The sequence below is a fragment of the Giraffa tippelskirchi genome, chromosome 8 (assembly GCF_054371585.1).
Source record: "Giraffa tippelskirchi isolate mGirTip1 chromosome 8, T2T-mGirTip1v1.2.pri, whole genome shotgun sequence".
NCBI lineage: Eukaryota > Metazoa > Chordata > Mammalia > Artiodactyla > Giraffidae > Giraffa > Giraffa tippelskirchi.
Window position 1 is genome coordinate 124,306,477 of NC_137282.1, and position 26,150 is coordinate 124,332,626.

At 56.7% G+C, this 26,150-nt stretch overlaps 3 protein-coding genes across 31 annotated transcripts in view; 2 read left to right on the forward strand and 1 right to left on the reverse strand.

Annotated features, from left to right (window-relative positions):
* Window positions 1–13: 13 nt before the first annotated feature.
* Window positions 14–8,145, forward strand: PHF1 (PHD finger protein 1). 14 transcript variants are annotated; one of them, XR_014062055.1, is made up of 15 exons: window positions 14–522; window positions 1,270–1,444; window positions 1,529–1,610; window positions 1,716–1,811; window positions 2,592–2,692; window positions 2,785–2,933; window positions 3,074–3,169; window positions 3,332–3,400; window positions 3,556–3,679; window positions 3,786–3,853; window positions 4,017–4,121; window positions 4,241–4,419; window positions 4,503–4,597; window positions 4,872–4,952; window positions 6,765–8,145. XR_014062055.1 is itself a non-coding variant. In XM_081519967.1 (15 exons), the coding sequence occupies exons 2-15, from the start codon at window positions 1,286–1,288 to the stop codon at window positions 6,766–6,768; spliced, it is 1,419 nt and encodes a 472-aa protein (XP_081376093.1). In that variant the 5' UTR covers window positions 14–522; window positions 1,270–1,285; the 3' UTR covers window positions 6,769–8,145. The 14 variants fall into 14 exon arrangements, 10 of the variants coding, with proteins under 10 accessions (XP_081376093.1, XP_081376094.1, XP_081376088.1 ...); XR_014062056.1 differs by having other exon boundaries at window positions 4,875–4,952; window positions 6,765–7,134; XR_014062053.1 differs by lacking the exon at window positions 6,765–8,145 and adding an exon at window positions 5,111–5,798.
* On the reverse strand, window positions 5,899–7,503 carry CUTA (cutA divalent cation tolerance homolog). 7 transcript variants are annotated; one of them, XM_081519989.1, is made up of 7 exons: window positions 7,378–7,459; window positions 7,243–7,289; window positions 6,777–6,985; window positions 6,574–6,633; window positions 6,418–6,463; window positions 6,241–6,290; window positions 5,899–6,124 (listed from the first exon to the last, which is right to left on the reverse strand). In XM_081519989.1, the coding sequence occupies exons 2-7, from the start codon at window positions 7,282–7,284 to the stop codon at window positions 5,998–6,000; spliced, it is 534 nt and encodes a 177-aa protein (XP_081376115.1). In that variant the 5' UTR covers window positions 7,285–7,289; window positions 7,378–7,459; the 3' UTR covers window positions 5,899–5,997. The 7 variants fall into 7 exon arrangements, with proteins under 7 accessions (XP_081376115.1, XP_081376120.1, XP_081376114.1 ...); XM_081519994.1 differs by having other exon boundaries at window positions 7,174–7,289; XM_081519988.1 differs by having other exon boundaries at window positions 7,243–7,294.
* The window catches only part of SYNGAP1 (synaptic Ras GTPase activating protein 1), a 33,066-nt gene continuing 13,680 nt past the window's right edge, over window positions 6,765–26,150 (forward strand). For 3 of the 10 annotated variants that reach the window (XR_014062050.1, XM_081519915.1, XM_081519916.1), the window contains exons 1-9: window positions 6,765–7,818; window positions 11,909–12,246; window positions 12,805–12,926; window positions 14,983–15,088; window positions 21,255–21,346; window positions 21,741–21,862; window positions 23,617–23,770; window positions 23,993–24,091; window positions 25,431–26,057. Coding sequence is in view for 6 of the 10 variants with exons in the window: in XM_081519915.1 (XP_081376041.1) it covers window positions 12,822–12,926; window positions 14,983–15,088; window positions 21,255–21,346; window positions 21,741–21,862; window positions 23,617–23,770; window positions 23,993–24,091; window positions 25,431–26,057 (1,305 nt within the window). In the remaining 4 variants the exon portion in view is untranslated. Of the gene's footprint in view, window positions 7,819–9,620; window positions 9,688–11,908; window positions 12,247–12,804; window positions 12,927–14,982; window positions 15,089–17,428; window positions 17,515–21,254; window positions 21,347–21,740; window positions 21,863–23,616; window positions 23,771–23,992; window positions 24,092–25,430; window positions 26,058–26,150 lie in introns of those variants that run through there. The other 7 variants (XR_014062052.1, XR_014062051.1, XM_081519914.1 and 4 more) reach the window with 5 other exon arrangements.

Below are 26,150 nucleotides of genomic sequence, written 5' to 3' on the forward strand. Positions count from 1 at the left end.
GGGGGGAGTTAACGGATGTGGCGCGGGGCGGGGGCCCGGCCGGCGGCCTAGCGGGGGATTCCCTCCTGCCCCGAGGGTAGGCCTCCCTCCGGAGGAAGGGGCTGCGGGGATTCCCTCTCCCGCCGGGTCCGAGAGCCCGCCCGCCCCATCCGCGGAGACGCTCCCGCTCGCTCCACGCCCTCCAGGCCCGCTGGAGGTGAGGGAGGTGGGGTGAGGAGGTGCCCGCCCCCCCGGCTCCTCCTTCCCCCCGGCCCTCCCCTCCCTCCACCCTCCCCCCAAGCCGGTTTGTCCCTCCCCTCCCCTCCCCTCCTTCCCCCCGCCGCCTCCTCCTGCTGCTGCCGCTGCTTTGGCTGCTGCGTCATACGCCCCAGAGCCGCCGGGACGGAGGGGCTGGGCCTGGGGACCCCCGGTCTCTGCCTGCACGCCCCCCCGACGCCCAGCCGTGCCCTCCCCGCGCGGGGGTTTCACCTCAGTCTCCCACGTCTGCCTCTACCCGGCTCCTGGCGGCCCCAGCTGTCACTGGTAAGGAGGCGGCGGGAGGCGCCCGTGGGGGGGGGCGGGCAGGGAGCCGGGGGTCGGCGCGCAGGGCGCGGGCGGGAGAACCGCGCCGCCCGGGCGGCGGGTCGGGCTGGGCCGACTCAAGTCCCCTCTCGGACTCGCCGTTATGGGGAGAGGAGACCCGGACTGGGACACGCCCCCCTCCCGGGGCACTCAGGGAAGTTATCTAACCCGGGGGCAGGGAGCCCCGAATTTGAGGGTGACCTGACATAACCTAGCACCAAGATGATTGTTCTGAATGAGACACGGGGGCCCAGGAGGCAACCTTTCCCACTCTAGAAAACATTTCCAGAAAAAGCTCCCGAAACACACCTCTGGAAACAGCACCCCAATTATAATACCTCTATAAACAGCGGCAGAAGGTGACAGTAGAAACTGAGTGCTAACCTTTGCCTCTGCAACCATCGTTTCTGCTAAAATCTCAAGCCCGGGATACAACATCCCAGGGGAGCTCTGGAACCTGGGAAACTAGAGAACTAGGTTGGTGTGGGGTCGGGGGCCGGTAGGGAGAAAAGAGCCCCCGGTGACTCTTTTGGGAGAGCTGGAGTCAAGAAGGCCGGAAGGGGTGCCCAGTGGTTTCCTACCCAGGTGTCTCAGGGAAATGGAGGCTGGGCACACCTGCTCAAGTCTTTGACAAAAAAACAGGCAAAGAAAATGGGGGCTAGTTCCTCAATATTCGTAACTTTCTCCTACCTTCTCACTTGTAACTAGGCCCCCCCAGGATGCAATGGCACAGCCCCCCCGGCTGAGCCGCTCTGGTGCCCCCCCACTTTGGGACCCAGCTTCCCCTGCTCCCACCTCAGGCCCCCGGCCTCGACTTTGGGAGGGTCAAGATGTGCTGGCCAGATGGACAGATGGGCTGCTATATTTGGGGACCATCAAAAAGGTAAGACCTCTGACCTGTTACCTTTTCTCACTCCCCTTATCTAGTCCTGATTCCTGTTCCATCTTCTGTGCTCACCCATTCCAGGTGGACAGTGCTCGGGAGGTGTGTCTGGTTCAGTTTGAGGATGATTCCCAGTTTCTGGTTCTATGGAAAGACATTAGCCCTGGTGAGAAGCCTGAGAGTATGGATCCCATGAAAAACAAGGGTTTCTGACACAGGGGACAGAAAAGAGGCTTGAGGACAGGCCCTCTGACACACTGTTCTCTCACAGCGGCCCTCCCTGGAGAGGAACTCCTGTGCTGTGTATGTCGCTCTGAGACTGTGGTCCCTGGGAACCGGCTGGTCAGCTGTGAGAAGTGTCGCCATGGTGGGTGAGAGGGCAGGACACCTGAATGGTCCGGCTTGCCCTGGGTCTGCCAGGTGCCTCTGACCCTTCCCTCCAGCCCTGGTCTTCATACTGCCTGTCCTGGTCTGAGTCCCCAAGCCACTGCTCTGGCCAGTCTCCACAACTCTGTAACCTCACTGCCTTCCAGCACAGGGAGAGGCGGCCTTGGGACGGGATGGATGAGTTCTGCGGGCAGAGGGTGTGAGTGAGTGAAAGCCCCTCAGTTGTGTCTGACTCTTTGCGACTCCATGAACCATACAGTCCATGGAATTCTCCAGGCCAGAATACTGGAATGGATAGCCTTTCCCTTTTCCAGGGGATCTTCCCCACCCAGGGATCAAACCCAGGTTTCCCGCATTGCAGGCAGAATCTTTACCAGCTGAGCCACAAGGGAAGCCCAAGAATACTGGAGTGCATAGCCTATCCCTTCTTCAGGGGATCTTCCTGATCTAGGAATCGAATGCAGGGGTCTCCTGCATTGCAGGTGTTCTTTACTAACTGAGCTATCAGGGAAGCCCCGAATGCGGGCAGAGGGTAGTTCCCAGTATGGCCTTTTCTAACCATTTGACCTTGGGCAAGTCCCTAAACTTATAAGGACCACAGCTGCCTCACCTGCTTTTAAAATAAAGGTAATACGCCCACCCCCAGCAGGACCATGGTCAAGAACAAAATGAGATGGGGGTAAGACTCTTGTCCCAATACCTAGCGCACACAGGTATGCAATGCAGTAAGTGGTCTACTGTCAATATTCTCATTATTCAGCTTATCACCAGGACTGTCACGTTCCAAGAGCCCCAGCCCCTGGAGAGGGAGAGGGCGCATCCTGGGTCTGCCGACAGTGCGTCTTTGCCATCGCCACCAAGGTAAGGGCCCCTCCCCGTGACCTCCCACCCCCAGCCTCTCCGGAGCCCTTCCTTCCCCCAGCCCTGAGACCACCTGTCTGTTCCACCTGCAGAGGGGGGGTGCGCTGAAGAAGGGCCCCTACGCCCGGGCCATGCTGGGCATGAAGCTCTCCCTGCCATATGGACTGAAGGGGTTGGACTGGGACGCTGGGCATCTGAGCAACCGGCAGCAGAGCTACTGTTACTGTGGTGGCCCTGGGGAGTGAGTAGTGAGGGGCGGGGGTTAGGGAACAAGTGGTGGGGGTGGGAACAAAGGAGAATGGCAGGGTGGCGGGAGTGCTGAAGGGGGCAGGAGAGTGGTGAGCAGGGTTTGGGGCAGTTCAGGAGGGCGTTTCCCTTCAGGTGGAACTTGAAGATGCTGCAGTGCCGGAGCTGCCTGCAGTGGTTCCACGAAGCCTGCACCCAGTGTCTGAGCAAGCCCCTCCTTTACGGGGACAGGTGAGCCTGGGCAGACCCTCCAGGAGCTCTGCCTCTCATCCCAGACCAGGTGTCTTCCTGACCTCTGAAGCCTTGCTCGGAACACCACCCCACCCCCCCGCCCCCACGTGCAGGTGTAGTTTCCTGTAAAAGGTGTATTCTCTTTCTCTTGCGTACGTCCAGGTTCTATGAGTTTGAGTGCTGTGTGTGTCGGGGGGGCCCTGAGAAGGTCCGGAGGCTACAGCTTCGCTGGTGAGCTGGATATGGGGCACAACCTCAGCATCAGTCCTCTCTCCACACCCCCAGTTTTTCACTTTACAGTTTTTCACTTTACCTGGGGGACACCCCTTCCTGCCCCTCGGCTCTTGTAATGTTTCCACCACCCTGACAAGTCAGTGTTTCTCCAGGGTGGATGTGGCACATCTTGTCCTCTACCACCTCAGTGTTTGCTGTAAGAAAAAATACTTTGATTTTGACCGTGAGATCCTCCCCTTCACCTCTGAGAATTGGGACAGTTTGCTCCTTGGAGAGGTAAGGAGTAGTGAACCTCTAGGGGTCAGGGTGGACCAGGGAGATGTGGAAAAATGGGGGAGGGAATCACTGCTCTCCTGACTCCATTTCCTATCCCCTCCCCCAGCTCTCGGAAACCCCCAAGGGAGAACGTTCTTCCAAGCTCCTCTCTGCTCTCAACAGCCACAAGGACCGGTGAGTCTGAGGGAGGCTCAGAAGGAGATGGAGACATGGATATGCACCCTGAGAGGGGAGGGGCTGCAGCCCACCTGGAAGATCCCCCCTGAAAAGGACTAACAGCATAGGAGGGTCCCTTTTCTCCAGCACTGACCCTGTATCATTTCTCTCCTCATCCCAGTTTCATTTCAGGGAGGGAGATTAAGAAGAGGAAATGCTTGTTTGGTCTCCATGCTCGGATCCCTCCCCCTGTGGAGCCCCCTCCTGGAGACGGAGCCCCCACCAGGTCACTGGTCCAGGGGGGATGGGGAAGTTCTCAGGGTGTATGTTTGGAAACAGGGAGGTCTTTGGGGTGTCCGGGAGGGGGCTGGGGGGATAAGGAGGCCTCTTACAGCTTCCCTTCAGGGCAGGGCCCTGGGGGAGGGGTCTCACGTCCCCTGGGGAAGCGCCGGAGGCCGGAGCCAGAGCCCCTGAGGAGGAGGCAGAAGGGGAAAATGGAGGAGCTGGGGCCACCCTCAGCAGTGCGCAACCAGCCCGAGCCCCAGGAGCAGAGGGAGCGGGCTCGTCTGCAAAGGGCACTGCAGGTACAGGGGCAGGGGCACCCCGTGGGCAAATGGTGGTGTGGGAAGGAAACAAGGATGATCTCTCAGTCCTTTGCTCCTTCTAGGCCTCAGCGTCTCCACCACCCTCCAGCCCTAACCAGAGTTACCAGGGCAGCAGCGGCTACAACTTCCGGCCCACAGATGCCCGCTGCCTGCCCAGGTCAGTGCGCCTCCTTCCTCCAACCAGATATATACTCCCTTGGATCCTCTCTTCCAATTGCCTACAATCTTCTGGATTTCCTCACCCAAAATTCTTTTCCCTCTCCCCTTTGGCTGCCCACTTCTTTACCTAGAGGCTTTGAGAACCATTGTCTGCTCCCAGTATTCTAGGGACGGGTTCCTTGAGGATAGTGTTTGCACTCTGCCCTTCCCAGCGGGGGCGAAGGTCCTGTTCCCCTGCTTTGGGTCCTGACGTTCTTCCTTCCCAACCCCAGCAGTCCCATCCGGATGTTCGCTTCCTTCCACCCCTCTGCCAGCACCGCAGGGACCTCTGGGGATGGTGAACCCCCAGACAGGTGAGATTCTACTCCTTTACCTGTGATACTTCTATAGTCTTAACTTCCTTGGTCTCTTAAAACATTTTTTTTGTTATTGTTCCTCTGATCCCCACACGGCTTCCATTTCTGGTCAGTCTTTATCTCCATCTGGATTGACAGTTGCTTTCTCTCCCTAGGTCACCCCTGGAACTTCACATTGGTTTCCCCACAGACCTCCCTAAAAGTGCCCCCCACTCAATGACTGCCTCATCTTCCTCAGTCCCAGCCCCCTCCCCAGGTGTTCCCAGACGCTCAGCACCCCCTTCTCCCCTGTGCCGTAGTTTGTCTCCTGGGGCTGGGGGTGGAGTCCGAGGTGGTGTCGGCTACCTGTCCCGTGGGGATCCCGTCCGGGTCCTTGCTCGGAGAGTGCGGCCCGATGGCTCTGTGCAGTACCTGGTTGAGTGGGGAGGTGGGGGCATCTTCTGAACAGCCTGCCTCTGCCCAACTGCCCATTGACACACACCGGCACTTTCATACCCTGACCTCTGACCTCACCTACAGCTGGGATGTACCTGGGGCACTAGGGGGGTACTTCCTCCTCCTGTCCAGGCTGGAATCCAGGTTGGGGGTTGGGGAAGAGGCTTGCTCTCCTGTACTCCCTTCACAAAATCCAGGTTGGGGGTTGGGGAAGAGGCTTGCTCTCCTCTACTCCCTTCACGGTTCCTGACCCTTCCCCCCAACCATTCCCTCGTTTCCTTTGATGTCATTTTGTTACAGCTTTTTAAATATTTTTTAAAATTATTTAACCCCTGGGGAAGGAAACTGAGGAGGGGAGGAGAACAGATCCTGGGCTGTGTATCATTGAAATAAAGATAAATAAACAAACTTATCAGCCCTGAGTCATTCCAAAAAATGAGAAGAAAGGGACTAGAAGCACTTCTGGTCTTCCCAACCAAATTCACTTTTTGACAAGGAGAAAGAAAAATGGAGAAAGAACTAAAAATGGGATTTATTAAGAGTCCAGTCATCACAAGGTAGGAACATTGAAATTTATGAGGGGAACCCTGCCAAGAACAAAGGTTCATCACAGTGGGGCTGCGCTGGAGTCAGGAACCGACTCTGTAACCTGGCGCACCCACTGCAGGTACGGAGAGTTCCCCTGCTCCACAGGCAGTGCAATCACCTCAGCCACTTCATAAGGGTGCACAGACCTGTGGAAACGATGGGGGATCAAAGACTTACCGAAAGGAGTCCATCCCCTCAGACTGCCCAGGAAGGCTCACCCCACAGGATACACCCTCACCTCTACCCATGTCAAAATTCTCACCGAACAAAATCCGTCAGTGCTGGAACCAAGGAACTTTGGGTTTTGATCATCTGAGGGGTGAAAACAAACATGGCTGAATCAAGGGGTGAAGTTGATTTCAGGATCTCGGATGAGGGATAGTAGTCAAAGTAAATGGTCAGGGAATTAAGTTTCTGTTGGGTAGGAAACATTTCTCACCATCAGCACTTCACTGTCCTCCTCAATCTTTCCTTTCCACTCATAGCTGAAAAGGTCAGGGAGAGAGCGTTGTGGGAGCAAAGATTTCCCTCAAGGTAAAAGACTGCCAGTCAGCCCTTTGAGTTAGGGTAACCCCCCAACCCCTAATTGACTCACATGGATGTAATCTGAGGGACGAGGTTGACGCAGGCTGCTAGGCGCTTCACCACCACAGCCCTGAAGGTGAAAAGAGAGCCCCGTTTAAAGGTCCCATGACCCGGATTTTTGCACTGGCAGCCCAGGGACAGGAAGCAGCGGGAAGCGCTCCCCCAACTCTCCCTTCATAAGCACCTTTCCTTGCTTCACAGTTAAGTCCCCACCTGGCGATCTCCTTGGCGACCTTCTCGTTGGGGCAGGTGACAAAGGCCGCAGAGACCGAGCCGGGGACATAGGCGGAGCCCGAGGCCGACGAGGGCTGGGCCGGGGGACTTCCTGAAGCCATGGACAGCAGGGCTCGGGGTAGCAACAGAAGGCGGGAGGCTACAGGCAGCAGTGTCGGCATCCAAAAAAGCGACAGGAGCAGAGCGGCCTGAGAGTAGGGGGTGAATTCGGTGTCTCATAAATACCCCAAGAAATTACACCCCGGGAACCCTTCGCTTGGATAAACACACAGGCTCTCCCTCTTCTGCATCCCGAAGGAAAACATTCCTGAAACCAAGAGAAGCTTGGAAAATTTAAGGCAAAGACTCGGTTTTCACTCTCTCCTCGGAGGCCAACCTCTGGGTTTTGGGGTACGAGTCATGGTCGAAGCTTCGAGGACCGGAAGGGGCGGGGCCGGTCACTCACCCCTCCGCCGAGCAGGAATGTCGGAGCCCGCCCCCGCCTCATGCAGCCTATGCTGGTAGAGGAGGGTTGAATATCAGAGACCACACGTTACGCGGAGAAAGAACCCCAAAGCCAGGAAGAGCGGCCTCTTCTTACCTGGGCAGCAGCCACGTGATAAGAAAACAGCGCAGACCACGTGACAGTAGAAGCCTGGCTACCCTAACCTCCAGAGCCAGCCAATCCTTACCCCCACGTGGCCCGGTTTGTCCCGCCTCCGGGGCCGGGAGCGGCGAAGAAGGATCCAACCAATCAACACCCGGATCTGCAGACGTGCACGGAAATGGAGCGCCCGTTTCCGTGTAAACCGGAAACGTCCAATTGCAGGCTGAGGAGAGCCGCAGCGGCATTCCTCTGTCACGTGAGGGGGCGGGTCTCCTCCGGCAGCGGTACCTCAATGAACTACGCGAAGAGACCAATTGCGGGCCAGCCCCGCAGGCCACATGATGAGAGCCCTGGCGCTGGGAAAGGGGGGCTGGAGACCCCGCAGAGTCGATGCGTCAGGTTGTGGAGTGGGGATTCATCCTTAAACCCCGGAATGTGCCTAGTAACAACCCTTATACTCTTCCTAAGGCCTCAAGGAGTGACAGGGTCTTAGGAGATTGAACCTCAGAGTGGGTGAACAGAGCGCTCCCTTCCATTTTGGTTAGGACTGACAGATTCTTGAGTTGGGGAATGCACAAGTATAGTCTGAGAAACCAACTGTCTCTGGTTATAGGGGGAAGTGATTAGGCAGGCAGGACATGGCAAGACCACGGCTAGGTGGAAAGATGCATTTTAAAAGAACGGAGTAAGACCCTGTAAGTGGGATAGACAGTGATTAAAATGGGGCGCCTCAGCCTTCTTAACTGAAGCCCCAAAACTGCAGACAGACTTGTGAATCGATGGAGGTGGTGGGGGAGAGGAGGGTTGCAGGTTGGGGGTATGAAGAAGACACCAGGAAGTAGTGATGGTCTTTTTGTCCCTTACCCCCTTCCTATTTCACTCTCTGGGTCTGGTCTACCTCTCAGCCTTGGGTCTCCTTCCCTTAACCCATCCCCCTAGGAGCCAGGACCTGCCCTACATAACCTCCCTGGGGCCCAAGCACATCCTGTGACCCAAAAATGGAGGGGCCAATGAGAGGAGAAATAGGTGGGAGGAGGCAGGGAGAAAAAGACTCTTGCCACTTTTCCTACCCAGTATTCCCCCTCCTTCCTGGGTCTGGGGTCTCTGGTCTGCTGGGTGGGTATAACTGGGCATTTCCCAGGCTGAGTTCTCTCATACCTACCACTCTGGGGTTGGAGGTCTCCCTGAGATCTCTGTCTTTGGAGTTTGTCTCTGAGGGATCTCTCTGGGGTCTTTTGGTATTAGTATCTTTTTTAGGACTGAGTGTCCTTGTTTTTTCTCTGCGGGGTGAGGTTTCTGGGTCTGCAATCACCCTCTCTCTGAGGTATTAAAAATTCTTTTTTATGTGTTTGGGGTCTCTGAGTTCATCTCTGGGCTAGCAGAGTGTCTCTTCTGCCCCCCACTCCCCCAACCAAGGTCTGGAGTTTCTGTGTCTTTGAGTTATCAGCCTCTGAGTCTGCAGTTTCTTTTCTCTGAGATCTAAGTCTGGGGTCTCTGATATCTCTCAGTGGGTCTGAGTTCTCAAAGACCTAATTTCAGGTCTGGATTCTTTCTGAACCTGGTCTCATCTTCTCCTTTGAGTCTAGGTCTTAGATCTCAGTTCCTGAAATCACTGTTTAAGTCTGGTGTCTTAAGATTTCTGTGGCTATGAAGAACCTTTTTGAGACTGAATGCTCAGATTTTGACCTTTGGCCATTCTTGGTCGGGTGGTCTGGGGTCTGTTTTCTGAGATTAGGGCCTCTTTTCCTCTAGACTTAGGGTTTGTGCCTCAGATTATCCCCTGCGCCACCCCCACCCCCCACCCCTGGGTGGCAAGGTATCTTTGTGGGTCTGGAGCCTCCCGATATCAGGGTCTGGGGTCTGCATCTTTAGCACTGCTCTCTTTCTCTGGGGAGAGTTTTTGAGTCGGGGTCTCTCCCTCCCTCGTTCTCAGTAGGGGTGGGGGCTGCAGGGACTCTCTCTCCTCCTCCTCCTGCTCTCTTCTCGCTCGCTCCCCCGCCCCCCTCTCTCTCTCTCTCTCTCTCTCTCTCTCTCTCTCCCCCTCCCGGCTGCCGCTGCTGCCGTTGGCTCCTCTTCTCCTCCTCCTCCTCTCTCTCCTCCTCTCTGCCTCTCTCCGCTCCTCTCTCCTCCTCTCTCCTCCTCCTCCTCCACCTCCTCCTCCTTCTCCCCCTCTCTCTCCCCCTCTTTCTCTCTTCTCTTTCTCCCCCGGCCCCCCCGCCCCCTCCCCCCCAGGCCTGATGAGCAGGTCTCGCGCCTCCATCCATCGGGGGAGCATCCCCGCGATGTCCTATGCCCCCTTCAGAGGTACGGTGGTGAGGGGAGGGGGAGGACCAGTTCGGGGGGAGAAGGGGGGAGGGGCGGGATGGGGGGGCTGGGCAGAGCTGGGGCCAGGGAGGGGAGCAGCTGAAATGGAAGCAGAGAGGAGGACTCGGAAGGCAGGGATGGGAGCAATGGGGAAGGAGGGATTGGAGGATAGGGGTAAATAGGGACCGGAGGGGCCAAGAAACAGGCCTTGAAGGGGGCTGAGGGGAAAACGATGAAGGGGAAAGAGATCGCCAGGGAAGGTGGGAAGATAGAAGGGTAGGGTTGGAGAAAAAGCTGCAGAAATAATTTGGAGGTGGGAGCTGAGAGATGAGGAAAATATCAAGGAAATAGAAGGACAGAGTCTTAGGAGAGGGGCTAAAACATAGGGGTGAGAAAAGCAGCCAAGAAGATGAGGGGTAGGCTATGGTGGGGTCTCAGAGTATGGTAGGGGGTAGAAAAAGACAGGAGATGGAGGGAGAGGAGAAGGGGCCAGATGGAGAGAGAGGGAGGCAGTGGGGGGGGGCGAGGGAGGAATGGAGGGTCCAGATGGAGGGAAGAGAGGAGAGAGAATGGGGAATGGGTTTGGGGGAGGAGAGACCAGGGCAGGGGGAGGGCCAAATTAGGTATGTGTTTATTGGGGGGAGGGGGGCAATACAAGTAAAACTGAGTGCTGGGAGTAGGGGGCAGATTAAGACCCTGCCCCAGACTCAGGCCCTCATTAAGGCCCTTGAGCATTGAAATGTAATCCCTGGGGTCTTACCCACTTCCTTCACTTCACCACTTTCACCCCTCCCCCACCTCCAGTCCTTATTTCCATTCCCCCTCCCTCCTCCGGTGTCCATCACCTATATCTTTCCCCACATATGGTGTCCGTTCCTTATATGAGTCCCCCTTTTGTCCTTCCCCTGTATCAGTCCCTTCTCTGGTGTCCCTTCTCTCTCTCCCTCTCTTCTGCCTGGTAGTCCTTTATATCTCTACCACCTCTTCACCCCCTCCTTGACCCCCTTGTCCTAGTGTCCCTATTATGTCCCCCTCATTTCCTTTGGGCCCTTCTGGTGTATTCCCTTGTCCCTAAAGATTTACCATCATCTCTGACTCTTACTCACTTAGATCCATTCCTGTTGTTTCTTCTCCACCCCATCCCTTCTTCCCCACCCCATTCCCTATCTTATCACCACAAGTCTGTGCCTACTTACTTTCCCCTAAGACCCCATCTCTTACACCCATTCCTCTTCTCGTCTCCTCTCCTTCCTGGGCCGTTGGAGATTTGGGGAGCAAAGACACTAGTTTTGACAGTTGGAACAGGACCTACAAGAGATCCCCATCTGAGCCCCATGGAATTGTTCATCCTAGTAAATCTTTCCCCTTTCTTAACTGTGTCCCTTTGTCTCTTGCATCCGCCTCCCAGAATCATCCGAAGTCCAGGCAATGTTTGTGTATGTGTGTATTTCCAGAGTGAAGTTCCCCGTGTCCTTCCCCACTCCCAGGAGGAGGGTGTCCCCTGAAGTCTAACCGTCTTCCCTGTGGCTGCTGCCTGACCCGGTCCCTCCTATAATGATGATGTGAATCAACAGATGTCCCCTCTGGGAGTCCTCAGGGTCTGACTGCGGTGGGCATGTTTCCTGCAGTATCTGCAGTCGCAGAGCCTAGGTGTTGGTGATCTCTTTATCTAAAGGGTATGTCTCTGAGGTGGCACTGACACAGTTTCAAGAGTATTGGGGTTTTTAGATACCTGTGTTCAGGGAGTTCACCTCTGACTCTGACCTGCAGATTGGGTCAATTTGAACCAAGTTTACAGACAGAAAGGGGCTAGATTTTTCAACACTTTGCTACTCATAGCTTTTAGTTGGAATGAAGTTCACTGGCCAGTTCTTTTCCTGCAATATTCCCATAATTAATTATCCTGGAAAGATAACGGGATTTGATCTTTTTTCGTCTGAACTGTCAGCCTCATTCCTTAAGCTTATTTTCTATCACGTTGATGTAATCAATTTGATTTCTCTCTGACTTCTGTAGGGCCTGCCTACTATGTCCCTGTGATGGCGTGTAGCACTGGGGTTTAAAGGAGGCACTTTGCACGCACAGGGGAGTGAAGAACAGCAAAGTCAGGGGAGAGGCGACCCTTAGTCTGCTGTTCTCTTTTGGAAGTTTTGTCCCCATCCCCAGCCTCTATGTCACAGGCCTGGATCTTTCACTCTTCCCTCCCCTCTTCCTTCCTCAGGCTTCTCACGGTGCCTTGGGGAGGTGCCTACTTGAGGAGTTGGCTTCCATCATATCCATGCAGACTAGGGAGGTGGGGTAAGGGGACAGTATCGAATCTTGGACCTCTGGGCCTGGAGGAAGAGATCAACTCAGTATTCATGCAAACAAGGGCATATTTCCTGCTTCCTCAATCCCCAGCCCCTCCACAGCCAGATACCAACAAGACCCATCCTTCCTCTACCATCAGCAGAACCAGCTCTTTCCCCGAAGGATAAGCAGGGTTAGGCTGAGGAGGGAGTGAAGGAAAGAGGAGAGGCAGGAGAGGAGGCCCTCTCGGGATTCTGACCCTGGCAACAAGTAAGTGCCTCACTCCCTCTCTTTTCTAGACATTTAGCTCTTGGTCTCATGACCCAAATGTTCCTACATCCCCATCCTTCTTCGCACAGCTCTGTAGGCTTCCTCTTTCTCTCTTGCAGATGGGTGGGGCCACCTTCCAAATCCTTGTCTTCTGCAGCTATCTGGTTGCCCTCCCTCTTCCCAGACACTTGCCACCAACATCCCTGTATTTTTCTTCTGCCAGTTTTGCTGGACCCTCAGCCTTTTGATTTTTCAGAAGTGGCTGGAGAGCTCCTTCCCCTTTCTCTGCCTCCAAACTTGTACTCTCTCTGTCAGGATATCATTTCCCTCTGAACCACTCCTCTGTATTTCTTCTGCCAAGTCTACTGAGCCCCTCACCTCCCACCGCCCCAGACAGAGAAGCTTATCTTCTGTTCCTCTAAAGTTTCCAGGGGCCTCACCCCCATCTATGATCTCCTCAAGGCGGGGGGGGGGCCTTGTTCCCCTTTATGGACTCTTTTTCTATCCCCTGAATGCATAGAGCTTCCCTTACAGCTTCTGTGTATCTCTGCCCCCTAGATGTACGGGGACCCCCTATGCACCGAACCCAATATGTTCACTCCCCGTATGACCGTCCTGGTTGGAACCCTCGGTTCTGCATCATCTCGGGGAACCAGCTTCTCATGCTGGATGAGGATGAGGTGAGCGGGGTGGGGAGGCTGGAAAGAGACCTCTGGGTAGCATGGGAAAATGTGCAGAGAAGGATGGGAGAATCCTCATTTGCAAAGGGACACGAGACACAGAGGTGGCAAAGGGAAAGACACTGGCAAGTGATGGGAGGAGGGTGGCCTTGAGACTTGGATTGAGATGTCAGAGGGGCAGGGGTTCTCTCCCCTTGGCCGGGGGGGTCTTTGAGGGCCATGTGCAGTGATGGGGAGGAGCAGTGGTTCTAAAGATTTGGGGGAGCCTTCTGTTTTCACCCTGCTCCTATTGTGGAATAGGTTAGGCTAGGAAAGGGAAACAAAAGGGCTTGGAGGAGGGTGAAGACACGGGGATCACTTTGGAGGGAACATCTCCCTCTCCTCTCCCCATACTGAGCAAGCCTCATCACTGACCACTCCCCATCCTTTCCCTGGCATGAGGCAGAGTGCATGGACTCAGAGTGGGGTCTCTGAGGGAACTGGGAAGGAGCTGCAGGGTACGAGGAGAGATGACAGGGAGCAGTAGGTCTGGGCCTGGATGGTGGTGAAGACAGGGAAGCCTGAGATCAGGGTTTAGAGAGATGCTGAGAGGGCTTTTGCCAGGGACACAGGGAAGGAATATGAGGGAAAAGACACCTAGGGGGGTGAGAGGAACTGGGAATATGGGAAGTTGTCTAAAGGAGTCAGAGTGGGATAGAGGCAAGGACCAGCCAAAGTGGAAGATGTGAAATGAACAGAGCATCCTTGTGGGAGGTGGCAGCCAGGCAGTGTGATTAGAGACCCAGAGGAGTGTGGGTTCTGATTTTGGAGCCAGGTCAGCAGTAGAGCATCCATTGGGGGAAACAGAAGATGTGACTATGAAGAATGGATCCCCAGAGGTGTGATTCAGGTGGTGGGGGGTGATTTAGGTAAGCTTTAGAGACCAGAGAGGTGGTGAGAGATATGTCCCAAAAGCTGTCGGGAAGGGTGTAGTGAGGCAGGGTTAGAACTGGAGTTGAGGTTAACCAGAGTTTCAAGGAATCTGGGGGGCAAGTGAGTGTGGAGAGATGCCTGGGTAGAGAGCTTCCCAGGCACAGAGTCAAGTTGAAGCTTCATCCAGGGAGGCCATGCTGACTAAGGGAAAGGTGGTTTGGGGAGTCCAAGTTTTAGGCACTGGGGGCCAATTTGAATGGTCACTCTTCGTGGCCAAGCGTTTGGGAGCTGTAGGATGAATGGGGGATACTGGAGACTGTGTGAGAATGAAGAGGTTGGACAGTGGGAGAAGGAAGGAATGAAAGAGATGGGGACAGACAGGTCCAGGACCGGTGGCTAGAAACTGAAGGAGGAAGGGTGTTGAGGGGGTCCTGGAATGGCAGTGTGCAGGGCCACAGGGAACTAGAATTGGCTGGGTTATGGAGCCCAGGCTGGGACTAGTGGGGTGGGTGGTTCGTGAAGGGGTGGAGATTGGACGGGGTGGAGAGTGGAAGGTTAGGAAGGAGGTGGCGAGGGAGAACTGGGAATGAGGCTTAGGGAGAGATAATGGCTAAAGGGAGGTGAGCTAGGCTGAAGTAGGGGGCCATGGAAGGAGATGAAAGGTAGGGGGGAGGTGACCAGGCCCTCTAGGGGGTGGGGAGGTTGGGTCCCATTCTGGCCGCAAGCCTGGCCGTGGGAGGGAGACAAGCTGTGGATCCTGATTATAAATGCAGCTTCTGCTACCCCCGTGACAGCCACGGGGGGAGGGAAGGGGGTGAGGGTGGTGGGAGGTTGGGAGGAAAACAGGGAGAATGGAGGAACTGAAGGTCAAGGGGAAAGTGGGGAGCAGCAAAGACCAGAGTGGTTATGGGGATTCCCTGGAGGGTGTTTCAAAAGAAATAGTGGAAGAAAAGAGGAGGGTGGGATGGGAGGGGATGAGGGAGCAGACTCGGAGAGAAAAGGCAATGAGAAATCCACTCACCCTGAGACACTTAAAAAGAGTACGGAGGGTCGGGGGCAGGTGGTCAGGCTGGTGGGGAAGAGAAAGAAGAGGGACGGCCTGGGCCCGTGAGGTCTGACGCCCCCCCTCCACCGCATCCCCTAGATACACCCCCTTCTGATCCGGGACCGGAGGAGCGAGTCCAGTCGCAACAAACTGCTGAGACGCACAGTCTCCGTGCCGGTGGAGGGGCGGCCCCACGGCGAGCATGGTACGGCGGCCGAGCAGGCTCGAGCAGGCTCTCGTGCCCCGACAGGCGCGAGGAGGGGGGCTGCGGGGGACCTGGTTGCAGGGGAGGGGGAGTCCGGGGCAAGGGAACCGTCCAGGGCCTGGAGGGGGCGGAGACGAAGTCTCGCACCCCGAGAGGGAGCCCCGGCTGAGCCGGTACCCTCGTCTGGGGTCTGAGCGGGACGCAGGCTGTGGATGAGAGGCCTCAGCGGTCCTCACTGTTTCGCTCTCTTTTTCCTCTCCAGCAGCGAAGTTTGACTGTTTCCCCGGTGCTTGTAAAAATAGTCTCCTTAGATCTTTCGCTTCCTGTCCGAGTGTGGCTGCCACTGCCCCTCCCCGGCCTGGGTCTGGGATCTTGGAGAGAACGACCTAGTTCCTGCCCTGCCCCCAGACCTCTGCCCCACCCCCCAAGCTCCTGATTTTTCTCCCAGACCTTCTGGCCTGTGGACCCTCCCTCTTGCCCCCTTTTCCTTTTCTCATCAACTGTTTTTATTTTCTGCAATTCTGTCACCCTGTTCCTCTTTCCTCCCCGATTTCTCTTATTTTCTCTGTCGCTCTTGATTCGTCTGCCTCTCCCCTCTGCTCTCGGTGGAACTCCGTCAGACCCCCATCTCATCTTCTGTCTGTCTGTGGAGCTATGTGCTCAGTCTGTCTCTCCAACTCTCCCTCTCTCCATCTGTCTCTTCCCCTCCCTCCCTCTTTCTGCCCCCCCCTCCACCCCCCTCTTTAGTCATTTAAAAAAAGATTTTTGTCTTCCTGAGAAGTTCGCTTAAAAGGTTTCCATGGGAACAGTGAGGGGAGATGAAGGCAGAGAACAGAGATCTGCAGCCAAGGTGCAGAGAGACGCCCTCAGCCCCCAGAAACCCCCTTGTCACTGCCCCCTACCACTGTGTCCCCCTTCCAGGACCAAGGGGCCAGGTCCTTCATCCCCTCAACCCCTGGTGACCCCTTTATTCTACCAACACCCCCCCTCCCCTCAGGGAGCCAGGCTTCCAGTTTCTCTTCCTTAGAACCAGTGTCCTGTCTCCATCCCTTGGCTCCCTTCAGCCCTCTCTGATAGGCTCAGGCCTTACTGCTCTTGGGGGCCAACTCCGGGACCCTGGGTGGATCGCCGGCCAGGGGTGTGTGTCATTGTCATGGAAACTTCTGACCATGGGGGCGTGTGGGTAGCACATTTCTCTGAGGCAAAGCCAGGTGGTGCTGCTGGTGGTGGTGGAATGTGTATAGAGAATGTGTGTGATGTCTGTCACATCTGTGTGTGTGTGTGTGTGTGTGAGAGAGAGAGAGAGAGAGAGAGAGAGAGAGTCAGTCATGTCCATGCCTGGGAAAGGTTTGTGTCCATGTGTGCATACCTGTGTGTCCAGGCCAGAATGGTCACACGCTGATGGAGCATGTTTATTATATATCTGGTGGTGGGCGTCTCTGCCCACATACTCCCCTTCTATCTTCTTACTGTCGCTCCTCAGGGTCTGGGGTCTCTGGTGTGGGTCTCCTGTGTGTTAGGGAGAAGGGCACTCATGTATGTTTGGAATTGGGGATGGTGTGTGGAGGTGTTTGTGTTGGAAGTTCAGTAGGGGCTGGGAGGGGGTCCAGGGGTATATATATTTGGGGGGTAGTGTTTAGTGAAAGAGTTGATGGCTGGTGAACGTTTGGGGTTCTCAGGGGGACGTGGAATGTGTAAAGGGAATGAAGAACGTGCAAGGAACCTAGAAGTTTTGGGACCCTGGGGGCCTGGGTCTGAGAAGGTCTGTGTAGAGGCTGTGGACTCGAGCCCAGGAGAGGTCGCCGGACCTTCAAGGGGCATCGGCATTCAGGGCTCCTCCTCTCATGGGTGGAGCCGCCGCCCCTCATATATCCTCCGTGGTTTCGATGGGGGGTCCAGCTCAGGAGGGGATGGTGGGAGGCCCGGTTGGTTTGGGGGGTCCCTTCGCCCCCCTCCCGCATCTCTCTCGCGCTGTCTCCGGGCGACGGGGCTCGTGACAGAGGCGGCCACGGCAGCAGCGGTCGCCTAGCAACGGCGGCGGGGCCCGGGCAACGGCGGCAGCGGCGGGAGCGGCGGCGGAGGGAGCCGTCCCCGCGGCCGTCACCGCGCGGCCGTCCCGGCCGTCCCGGGCCCCGCCACCGCGCCGGGCGGCGCGAGCCGGGCCGCGCCGCCTCCTCTCCCGCCGCACCCGCCCCTCCCCCGCTGGGGACACCCCCGACCCCCCCGGGGGGGCGGTGCGAGGTAAGGGCGGGGCCGGGCGGAAGAGGAGCGCGTGGGGGGGCGCCGCGCTCGTGGGGGCGCCGCGCTCGTGGGGGCGCGCGTGTGCGTGGGCGCGGGGAGGGGGTGGGGAGGCCGCGGCGGCGGCGGCGGCGGCAGCTGCTCCCTCCGCATGTTCTCGCTGCATCTTCCGAGTGGGGGGAGTTATGGTAACTGGCGGGGGGCAGCGGAGGTGGGGGGTCGGAGACTGGCTTCTTGGGGCCAGTGTCTGGAATGCGCGGGGGCGGCTGGTGTAGGGTGGGCTTGGAGCCCCTCGGTGGAGGCGGCAGCCCTACTGTCCGCGTGTGTGTCGGTGTCCAGGCTCGTATGCCCTGTGTGTTAGTGCCATGTGCACACGGGGCCCCGTTCCTCGCGTACACATGTGCAGCCAGCCTTTTGCAAGCCTGTCCTGCCCTCGCCTGCCTTTGCTTGCTGCCTACCCTAGGGCTCTGCTGGGCTGGCCGCGGCTTGGGGGGCAGCCCTGTCACCTCTGACCCTGAGAATGCGCGTCCCTGGCTGGGGCTCACCTTCTGTCAGTCTCCTGTGTGTGGGGATGTGTGGCTGCATGAGAAGGATTTCTGTGTCCCTGGTGGCAGGTGTGTGTCTTTGCATGTGCGTTCCATCATTGGCCTGGGTATCTGTGTCAGTCCCAGCATGGGTGTCCAGGGCGTGTCTGGATGTGGGTGGTATGCAAGTAGGGGGAGAGAGTAAGTGTGTGTGAGTGTGTGCTTTGGAATCTTACCATGTATGAGACACCTTTGGGCTAGCAGGTGTGAGCCCCTGCTCTGTTAGGGAGTGGGGACAGGAAAGCTGAAAAGGGAAAGAGTGGGGTAAAGAGGAAAAGCGGAGAGTTGGGGGAGAGGAGGACTAAGAGAGGCTTGGTGAGGAGAGAGCCAGGGAGAGGGAATGGCTGAAGAGGGGTTGGGCAGGTGGGACTTAGTGGAGTCAGGTTGAGAAGAGGGGAGAGAGGAGGTGGGGAACTGGCTGGAGCTGGTGGAGAAGGGGCCTGGAAGTGGGGAGGCCGCGTGGGGGCAAGAGAGAGTCAGGCCTTCTGTGAAGTGATCGCTGAGAGGAGAGCGGTGGCCAGGCTTGGGGCTTGTGTAGGCCATGTAGGATCGGGCTTGGCTGGCTCAGGAGAGGCCATCCTAGAGGCCGGCTCCCAGTGAGGCCTGGCACAGCAGGACCTGCTGGTAGAGGTGCCCGTTCCCAGCCCAGAGTTTTGCCCTCCGCCCCATTTCTCTGCTCTCTCTCCAGCTCTGTTCTTCCACCTGCTTTGGCAGCCTTCCTCCGGGGCTCCCCTTGAGAGCTGCCAGCGGGGTGTGACAGGGAAGAAAGGCCGAGGGGAAGGTTAGCGGTTTGGGGGCTTGGAGGCCAGGGGGAGATTCTGTGGGTAATGGGAAGATTAGAGAGGTTGGAGAGGTGGGAGTGCAAGCCCCTGCTGTGTGTGTGAGTGAGTGCAATTGTGAGTGTACAGGGTGTGTACATGTGTGGGTGTGTGCACAATGCTTGTGTTACGGGTCTGTGTAGGTGGCTGTTATGCATGTGCATGCATGTATACATCGTGCAGGGACGGGACATGGAGGCCCAGGATCTCGGTGTGTGCTTATCAGGTTTGCTCTCTGTGTGGACCTGGGCCTGTGGCATGTGTTCTGTACATGTCACTGCATGCAGCACTAATAACAGGATATCCTGTGTTTCTGTCACTCTGCCCTCTTTCCTCTGTGTTTCTGCTCCTTTTTTTCACTGTGGCAGTGAGGGTCTTTGTAAGCATATGTGTATGTGGTCTCTGTGTACCTCTGATTTAAGTTTGAGTTTGTGCCTTTTAGTACTTGGTTATATGTGTAAGGTTATATTACTTCCAAGAATCAAGCAAACCAATTCGCAAATCCATTCTTCTGTTAATTGTTTAGTTCTAAAGCAGAATTTTAGTAGATTTGAAGTTAGACTTTCTGCCTTTATTACAGGATCTTTTATATGAACATAATGGCTGAACTGCATTCTTTGACATGAGAATGAGGCAAGCAGACCTGAGAAAAGCAGACTTAGGAAGGAAATATCCTGAGCCCTTAGATGCACCGTTGAGTGTGTAACAGAAGGGTAGTTAATGCATTTGTTCCTTTATTCTGGTGGCAACCAGGGACTCCTGTGTTGGAGTCAGGAAAGGGCTGGGGAAGAAGGGGTTGTCCTGAGACAGAGTGGTTATGGTTGTACTTTTCCTGTGAATGAAGGATGCTTGTGCTTTGGGGGTATGGGGGTACCTTGATGCGGTCAGAATCATGGTTTACTCAAGCATGTGTCTTAGAGGTTAAAGTGGCTTCCCCTGTGTGGGGGCCCTGTGTGTGTCTCTGGGTTAAATGTCCTTTTCTGTAACGTGCTGCCCACATGACTGCCCAATGGACTTGGGCCCCACGTCCACACCAGCAGCTCTCATGGGTGTTAGGGTCAAGTATGCGCTCCCCTGTTGCAGTGCTCACATATGTCTAAGCACGTATCCTGTGGGGTATGTGGGCCCCAGGGCCTCAGGACGTGGACCTGTGGCACCCCCAACTCACCATTCTCTGCATGTCTCATAAGCACCTAGATTCCTCTTTATTTTTCGTATTGTGGTTATCATGTGTATATGTCCCCCTCCCCACACAGCTCAGTGTATGTTTCTGTGCTCTACACATGTGTTGCTGAGGGCCTGACAAGAGTTTCCATGTCAGAGGATCCACGTTTTTGTGTGTAGATCTCCTAACACCCGGGTTTTAGCAGCATAGGGAAGCTGGGCAATTTGCAGGTGGTTTGCAGTTCAGGAAGCGCACAGTGAAGCTGTAGCTGTGGCCCTCCCTGTTCTGGACGCTAGAGGGTTAACAGGCGGCTCTTCCGGTCCCCCCCACCAGCCTGTAGCTTCTTGTTGCTGTGGAGATGGTAGCCCCGCCCCTGATGCAGCACCTGCCCCCCCATTGGCTGCAGTGGTGACTGTGGGGCTGAGGGGGGAGCCCAGGCCTGGGCAGCCATTCTGGAGCTGGAGCCCGAGCTTGGCATCCCCCCACTTTCATTCTCCTCTAGCTCCTCAGCCCCTCTCAATTCCCTGGCAGCAGAGCCTCAGCTTCCCTCCTCCGAGCTGCCACCCCTCCAGACTCGGAGCCGTCCGAGCTTCCTCTGCGTTCACCTCCCCTCCTCCTCCTCGCCCTGCCCTCACTTGGGAGTCCCCCGAGTGCCCACTGCCCATTCTCCCCATTCCCCCCACCCCCCTGCGTTTTTCCCCTTTCCCCTTCCCCCTTCCCTTCTGACTCCCTGCCTCTGCAGTGCACGTGGAGCCGGCCCCTTCTCCCCTCCCCCCTGCCCTTTGCTGTCCCCAGGCTTCTTCCTCTTCCACTCCGCACAGGTCCCTTCCAGGACCTCCCCCTCCAGGCCAGGGAGGGGGTCATGGGAGGCAGTCCTGGCTCTCCAGACAGACAGACAGGGCTTCCAGGAGTGGGGTCGGGTGGAAGATGTGCCCAGCTGAAAGAGGAGGAAAGCCTGCCTCCGGCCCATGACCTTTAACCCGACTTCCCCCCCAGCTGACCCCTTCCTGGGGTTGTGGGCACCAAGAACCTAGGTTCCGTGGCTCTTTGGTGTCCTTTATTCCTGGAGTTTTACTGACGCTCTCAGCCATGCCCCTTTGCTGACTGCCAGCCCCAACCCCAGTCATGGGCCTGAGGCCCCCCACCCCGTCCCCCTCTGGGGGCTCCGGCTCAGGTTCCTTGCCCCCTCCTTCCCGCCGCCAGCCTCTCAGCCGCCGCTGCTCTTCCTGCTGCTTTCCGGGGGGTAGGTGAGGCTGGAGCTGAGGGCCAGAGGGAGGGGGAGGATATGCTGGGGCCAGGGTGGACCCGGGGCTATGGTGACCCCCTCCCACCATCCCTGCCGGCCCTCTCCTCCCCTCCAGAATACCACTTGGGTCGCTCGAGGAGGAAGAGTGTCCCAGGGGGGAAGCAGTACAGCATGGAGGCCGCCCCCGCCGCACCCTTCCGGCCCTCGGTGAGTGAAGGCCCTGCCAGATGTGGCTCAGCTGGGTCCCCTCCCCGCCAGTCCCAGCTGGAGCCCCTGGATTGTGAGAAAGGGGGCAGGAGAGAGTCTGTGCGCGTGTCTCCCCACCTCTTTGGTTTCCCCCTTTCTGGCTCTGCCCCCCTGCTCCTCAGACCAGCCCTCCCACCTTCTCAAGGCTGGTGTGTGTGTGTTTGTGTGTGCGCTCACACCGTGGGAGCAAAGGAAGACACACTGGTAGCACGGCTCCCGTCCCCTTTTTCTCACCCTGGAGACTTCCCTTTCCCCCCATCCTGCCTTCATCCAGGGGCTCTTTACCAGCTGAGCAGTGAGCAGGTGGAACTGACCCTACCCCAACCCACCCCTATCCCCATTTCCCCCTACCCAGCAAGGCTTCCTGAGCCGGAGGCTAAAAAGCTCCATCAAACGCACGAAGTCACAACCCAAACTTGACCGGACCAGCAGCTTCCGCCAGATCCTGCCTCGCTTCCGAAGTGCTGACCATGACCGGTACGGGGTCTGAAGTGGGCTGGACCAGGGTGGGATGATTTGGATGCAGAGTAGGGGGCTCTGGAGTGCCCACTGCCCATTCTGTGGGGGTTATCAGAGTGCAGAGCTTGATGGCTTCAGATTGACTGAGAGGTGTTATGGGGCAGGGGCCAGAATGGAGGAGGAGCAGGAGGTGGGGAGTGTGGGGGGAGGACGAGAAGTGGGGCAGGAAAGGGGATGAAGGTGAAGCCAAGGAGGGACTCTTCTGGGAAGGATGGGCTCCAGGCTGGCGTGGAACGAGCTGCACAGAAGGACAGAGATGGAGTGACAGCCCAGGAGAAGATGGGGAAGGGGCCGTGGGCTGGGAGGGACCTGTGGGATCCAGGTGGAGGGTCCGAGGGAAGGATGGCAGGTTGGGGCGGGGTGGCAGGTGCTCATGGCGTGGCGGAGAGGCGCGTGTGGAGCGTGTGGAGGAGGGCAGGCAGCACAGGTGTGCAGGTCCGCAGCCCGGGGAGGGGAGGCTGGAGGGCTAAGCAGGGACTGAGCCTGAGGAGGAAGGCCGCAGAGGGCAGAGGGCACCATCTCCAAGGCGGGGCTGGAAGGAAACCTCATTTGCTCCTGGGGTCTGCTTCTTGGGGTACCTCTTTGGGTTCCCCCCTTGCCCGATTCCTCCCAGGGGAGAAGCCTGTCCTTCCTTTCCCCCTGTCTGGCCGCCCCCGCCCCTGGGGCAGAGCAGGTAGGGAGGTTGGGCTAGGTGAGTCACACCTTCCCCTCCCCCTCCGTGTCCCTGGAGCTGGATTTGGGGCCGGCAGGGGGTGAGGGCCTGGTATTCCTGGCCGCGGGGGCGGGGGGGCCGGGGGAGCGTCGCGCTGACGGCAATGGAGCCCAAGATGACGGGGCTGCTATAAATAGCTCCACGGAGGCTCCCACACCCGAGCTCCCCCTCCCTTCCCCACTGCTCTCTACTCCTCATCCCCTCACTGGCTCCCGGAGCTTGCTGTCCTGTGGCTCTGGCCTCCACTCCCCTCAGCCCGTCGCCCTCTGCTCTCCTGAGGGGTGTTCCCAAGTTCACCCCTGCGTCCCCACCCTCTGTGCCCTCAGCCAGTGTTCCAGGGGCCCCTCCTCACCTCTGCCATCCTGTGTCTCTGCTCATGCCTTTCCTTCCTACTCTTCTCCTCTCCTTGTCTCTTCCTCCCTAGTTCTCATTTCCAGACCCATGCTCCTGTTCTCAGTTCTCTGCCCACAGCCTTCTCGTATTTCTTACTATTTTCCCTCACTCGTTCCCTCAATTTCGCTAAAATGTGTTCTCTTACCTCATTCATTCTTGGATTTATTAAGTGCTTTTTTAGGTAGGACCTATGTGGCAGGCCCAGACCAACATCTTTGTACTTCTAATTCTTGACTCCCACTTTTCTCCTTATAGCAAAGCTTTGGAGTGTTTTTGGGGGGTGATCACCTAGAAGTCCCATCTAGAACTGTCCAAAGCCCACCTGTTTCCTTTTTCCCTGCCACGGGTCATTTCTGGGTTGAGATATTTCTAGGTGTCCCCAGTATTCAAAACCCCTTAGGTGGTGGGCTGAGGGGAGGGGCTTTCTCTCACACCCTTATATCCTTCCCTGGTACAGGCTGGGCTTCTGTCTGTCTGTGTGGGAAGTGGGTGTAGGAGCCCTTTCCCTGGGTCTCTGTCCATCCTAGAGCCCGGTTGGCGATGCAGCCCTCTGGGTTTGTCAGCGGGCTGGGCCCTGATCCTCCCTCCTGGACCCCCACCCTGCCAGGGCCCGGCTGATGCAGAGCTTTAAGGAGTCGCACTCTCACGAGTCCCTGCTGAGTCCTAGTAGTGCAGCTGAAGCCTTGGAGCTCAACTTGGATGAAGATTCCATTATCAAGCCAGTGCACAGCTCCATCTTGGGCCAGGAGTTCTGTTTTGAGGTACTGGGTGTGTGGGGCTGGGGAGGGCCCAAGGGTAGGGGTCCAGTTAGGGAGGCAGAGAGGCCTGGAGAAGGTGGCAGAGGTGGGGATGTCAGGGAAACAGAAGCCTCGGGCTGGGAGGAAGGAGGAATGGGCAGGGAGGAAGAGATGGTGGGGTGATCCCAGCCCTAGGGAGTCCTCTCCCTTCTAGAGCCCCATCTGACCCTCCGCACCCCTCTTCAGGTAACAACATCATCAGGAACAAAATGTTTTGCTTGTCGTTCTGCGGCCGAAAGGGACAAATGGATCGAGAATCTACAGCGGGCAGTGAAACCCAACAAGGTACTGGGCGTCTAGGGGCTCCAGACGGCATGGGAGAGACAGATGGCCAGGGGGCCGGGGGCCTGGGCGAAACGGGGCGGGGGGCAGGCCCAGAGGAGTAGGAGGAGACCCCCTGTTCGTTTTCTTTATGACTTATGATGTTTCCTTTCCATAGAAATCATAGACTTAGAGCGACAGGGCTCTGGAATTTCCTCCAGTGCATCTTCCCTGCAAGCAGGGATGTCCCCCTCATACCCTGACAGGCGGGCACCCAGCCCCTGCTTGCAGTGTTTCTGTAGGACACATAGATGGGTCACGTAGCTGAATCTTGAGACCGTGGTTTCTTCTCTGTACAACTGGTAGGAATGGGGTTGCAGTAGAATGTCTCTAAGGTCCCTCTGGCTCAAAAATTCTGTGAGTCTGTGTTCTTCCCAGGAGAAATGCTCCCAGTTCTGTCTGCTGTTCTCTGTGTCCCAGCTTCCAGTGAGCTCCTCTGTGGAGACCCTTGTTTGTCAATGTCCCTCTTAAAAACTAGACCCAAGATGCTGCATGCAATCTTCCCCCCTGCAGAGTCCATATACCAGGCTCTTTTCACACTGAAACCTCACTGGTCATTGTCAGCCTCCAGGCCCTTTTTGCATTAACTGTAGACTCTCACCTTCTGCATTTATGCCTTTTTTTTTTTCCCCAATTAACTTCTGATTGTCTTTGAAAGACTCCTCAGTTCTCCTGTTCAAATTCTACCTTAATATTTTGGGTTTATTATTATAACTTTTAAAATCTTTTCCCAATATAATTTCTATCAACTGATGTATGAGCTCAGTCTATATCAATTTCCTCTGGCTGTTGTAACAAACTACCACTAACTAGGCTACTTAAAATAACATAAACTTATTCTCTGGTAGTCAGGAGACTGGAAGTCAAAAATCAAGGTGTCGGCAGGGCTTTGCTCCTCTGGAAGCTTTAGGAAGAATCCTCCCCTTCCCCTTCATATTGTCTGGGGGTTGCCAGCAATCTCCGGCATCCCTTAACGTATAGCTCCATCTGCAAAATTTTTACTTCCATCTTCACGGGGTCATCTCCTTTTTGTGTGTCTGGTCTCAAAATTTCCCTCTCCACATAGACCCCAGTCGTGGAATTTAGGGTCCACCTAAATGGACCTGCAAGGACCATATTTCCAAAAAAGGTCACATTCCCAGGTTCCGAGTAGACCTGAATTTGAGGGGGACAAGGTTCACTTCCACACACACCTTCTCAATCCTGTGATTGCTGGTCTCAGAGACTGGTTTTTTGACTGTCTCTCCTCTTTTGCTGTCTCTGGCTTTCTGGCCCTTCCCTTTCACCCGCCCTACCCTGCCAGGACAACAGCCGCCGGGTAGACAATGTATTGAAGCTGTGGATCATAGAGGCCCGGGAGCTGCCCCCCAAGAAGCGGTACTACTGTGAGCTCTGCCTGGATGACATGCTGTATGCACGCACCACCTCTAAACCCCGCTCGGCCTCGGGGGACACCGTTTTCTGGGGTGAGCACTTCGAGTTCAACAACCTGCCGGCCGTCCGGGCTCTGCGGCTGCACCTATACCGTGACTCAGACAAAAAGCGCAAGAAGGACAAGGCAGGCTATGTTGGCCTGGTGACTGTGCCTGTGGCCACCCTCGCCGGGCGCCACTTCACAGAGCAGTGGTACCCTGTGACCCTGCCGACGGGCAGCGGGGGCTCTGGGGGTATGGGGGGCTCGGGTGGGGGAGGGGGCTCTGGGGGTGGCTCAGGGGGCAAGGGCAAAGGAGGTTGCCCAGCGGTGCGGCTGAAAGCACGTTACCAAACGATGAGCATCCTGCCCATGGAGCTGTATAAGGAGTTCGCCGAGTACGTCACCAACCATTATCGGATGCTTTGTGCGGTGTTGGAGCCCGCCCTGAACGTCAAGGGCAAGGAGGAGGTCGCCAGTGCCCTGGTTCACATCCTGCAGAGTACGGGCAAGGCCAAGGTGAGTGCTGGGCCCTCAGGACAAGGCCACCTGGGCATGGGCACTCACTTGTGGGGGCAGTAAGGAGAGGGCATGGGTTGAACAGAGGCTGAC

Excerpts from the sequence above, each read along its gene's own strand:
- PHF1 (XM_081519962.1), top strand. The coding sequence starts at position 1,286 with ATGGCACAGCCCCCCCGGCTGAGCCGCTCTGGTGCCCCCCCACTTTGG. Across the intron at positions 1,445-1,528 it reads ATTTGGGGACCATCAAAAAG|GTGGACAGTGCTCGGGAGGT; the intron begins GTAAGACCTCTG and ends CACCCATTCCAG. Across the intron at positions 3,680-3,785 it reads ACAGTTTGCTCCTTGGAGAG|CTCTCGGAAACCCCCAAGGG; the intron begins GTAAGGAGTAGT and ends CCCCTCCCCCAG.
- CUTA (XM_081519989.1), bottom strand. The coding sequence starts at position 7,284 with ATGAGGCGGGGGCGGGCTCCGACATTCCTGCTCGGCGGAGGG. Across the intron at positions 6,986-7,242 it reads CATTCCTGCTCGGCGGAGGG|GCCGCTCTGCTCCTGTCGCT; the intron begins GTGAGTGACCGG and ends CCCTACTCTCAG. Across the intron at positions 6,291-6,417 it reads AGGACAGTGAAGTGCTGATG|ATGATCAAAACCCAAAGTTC; the intron begins GTGAGAAATGTT and ends TTCACCCCTCAG.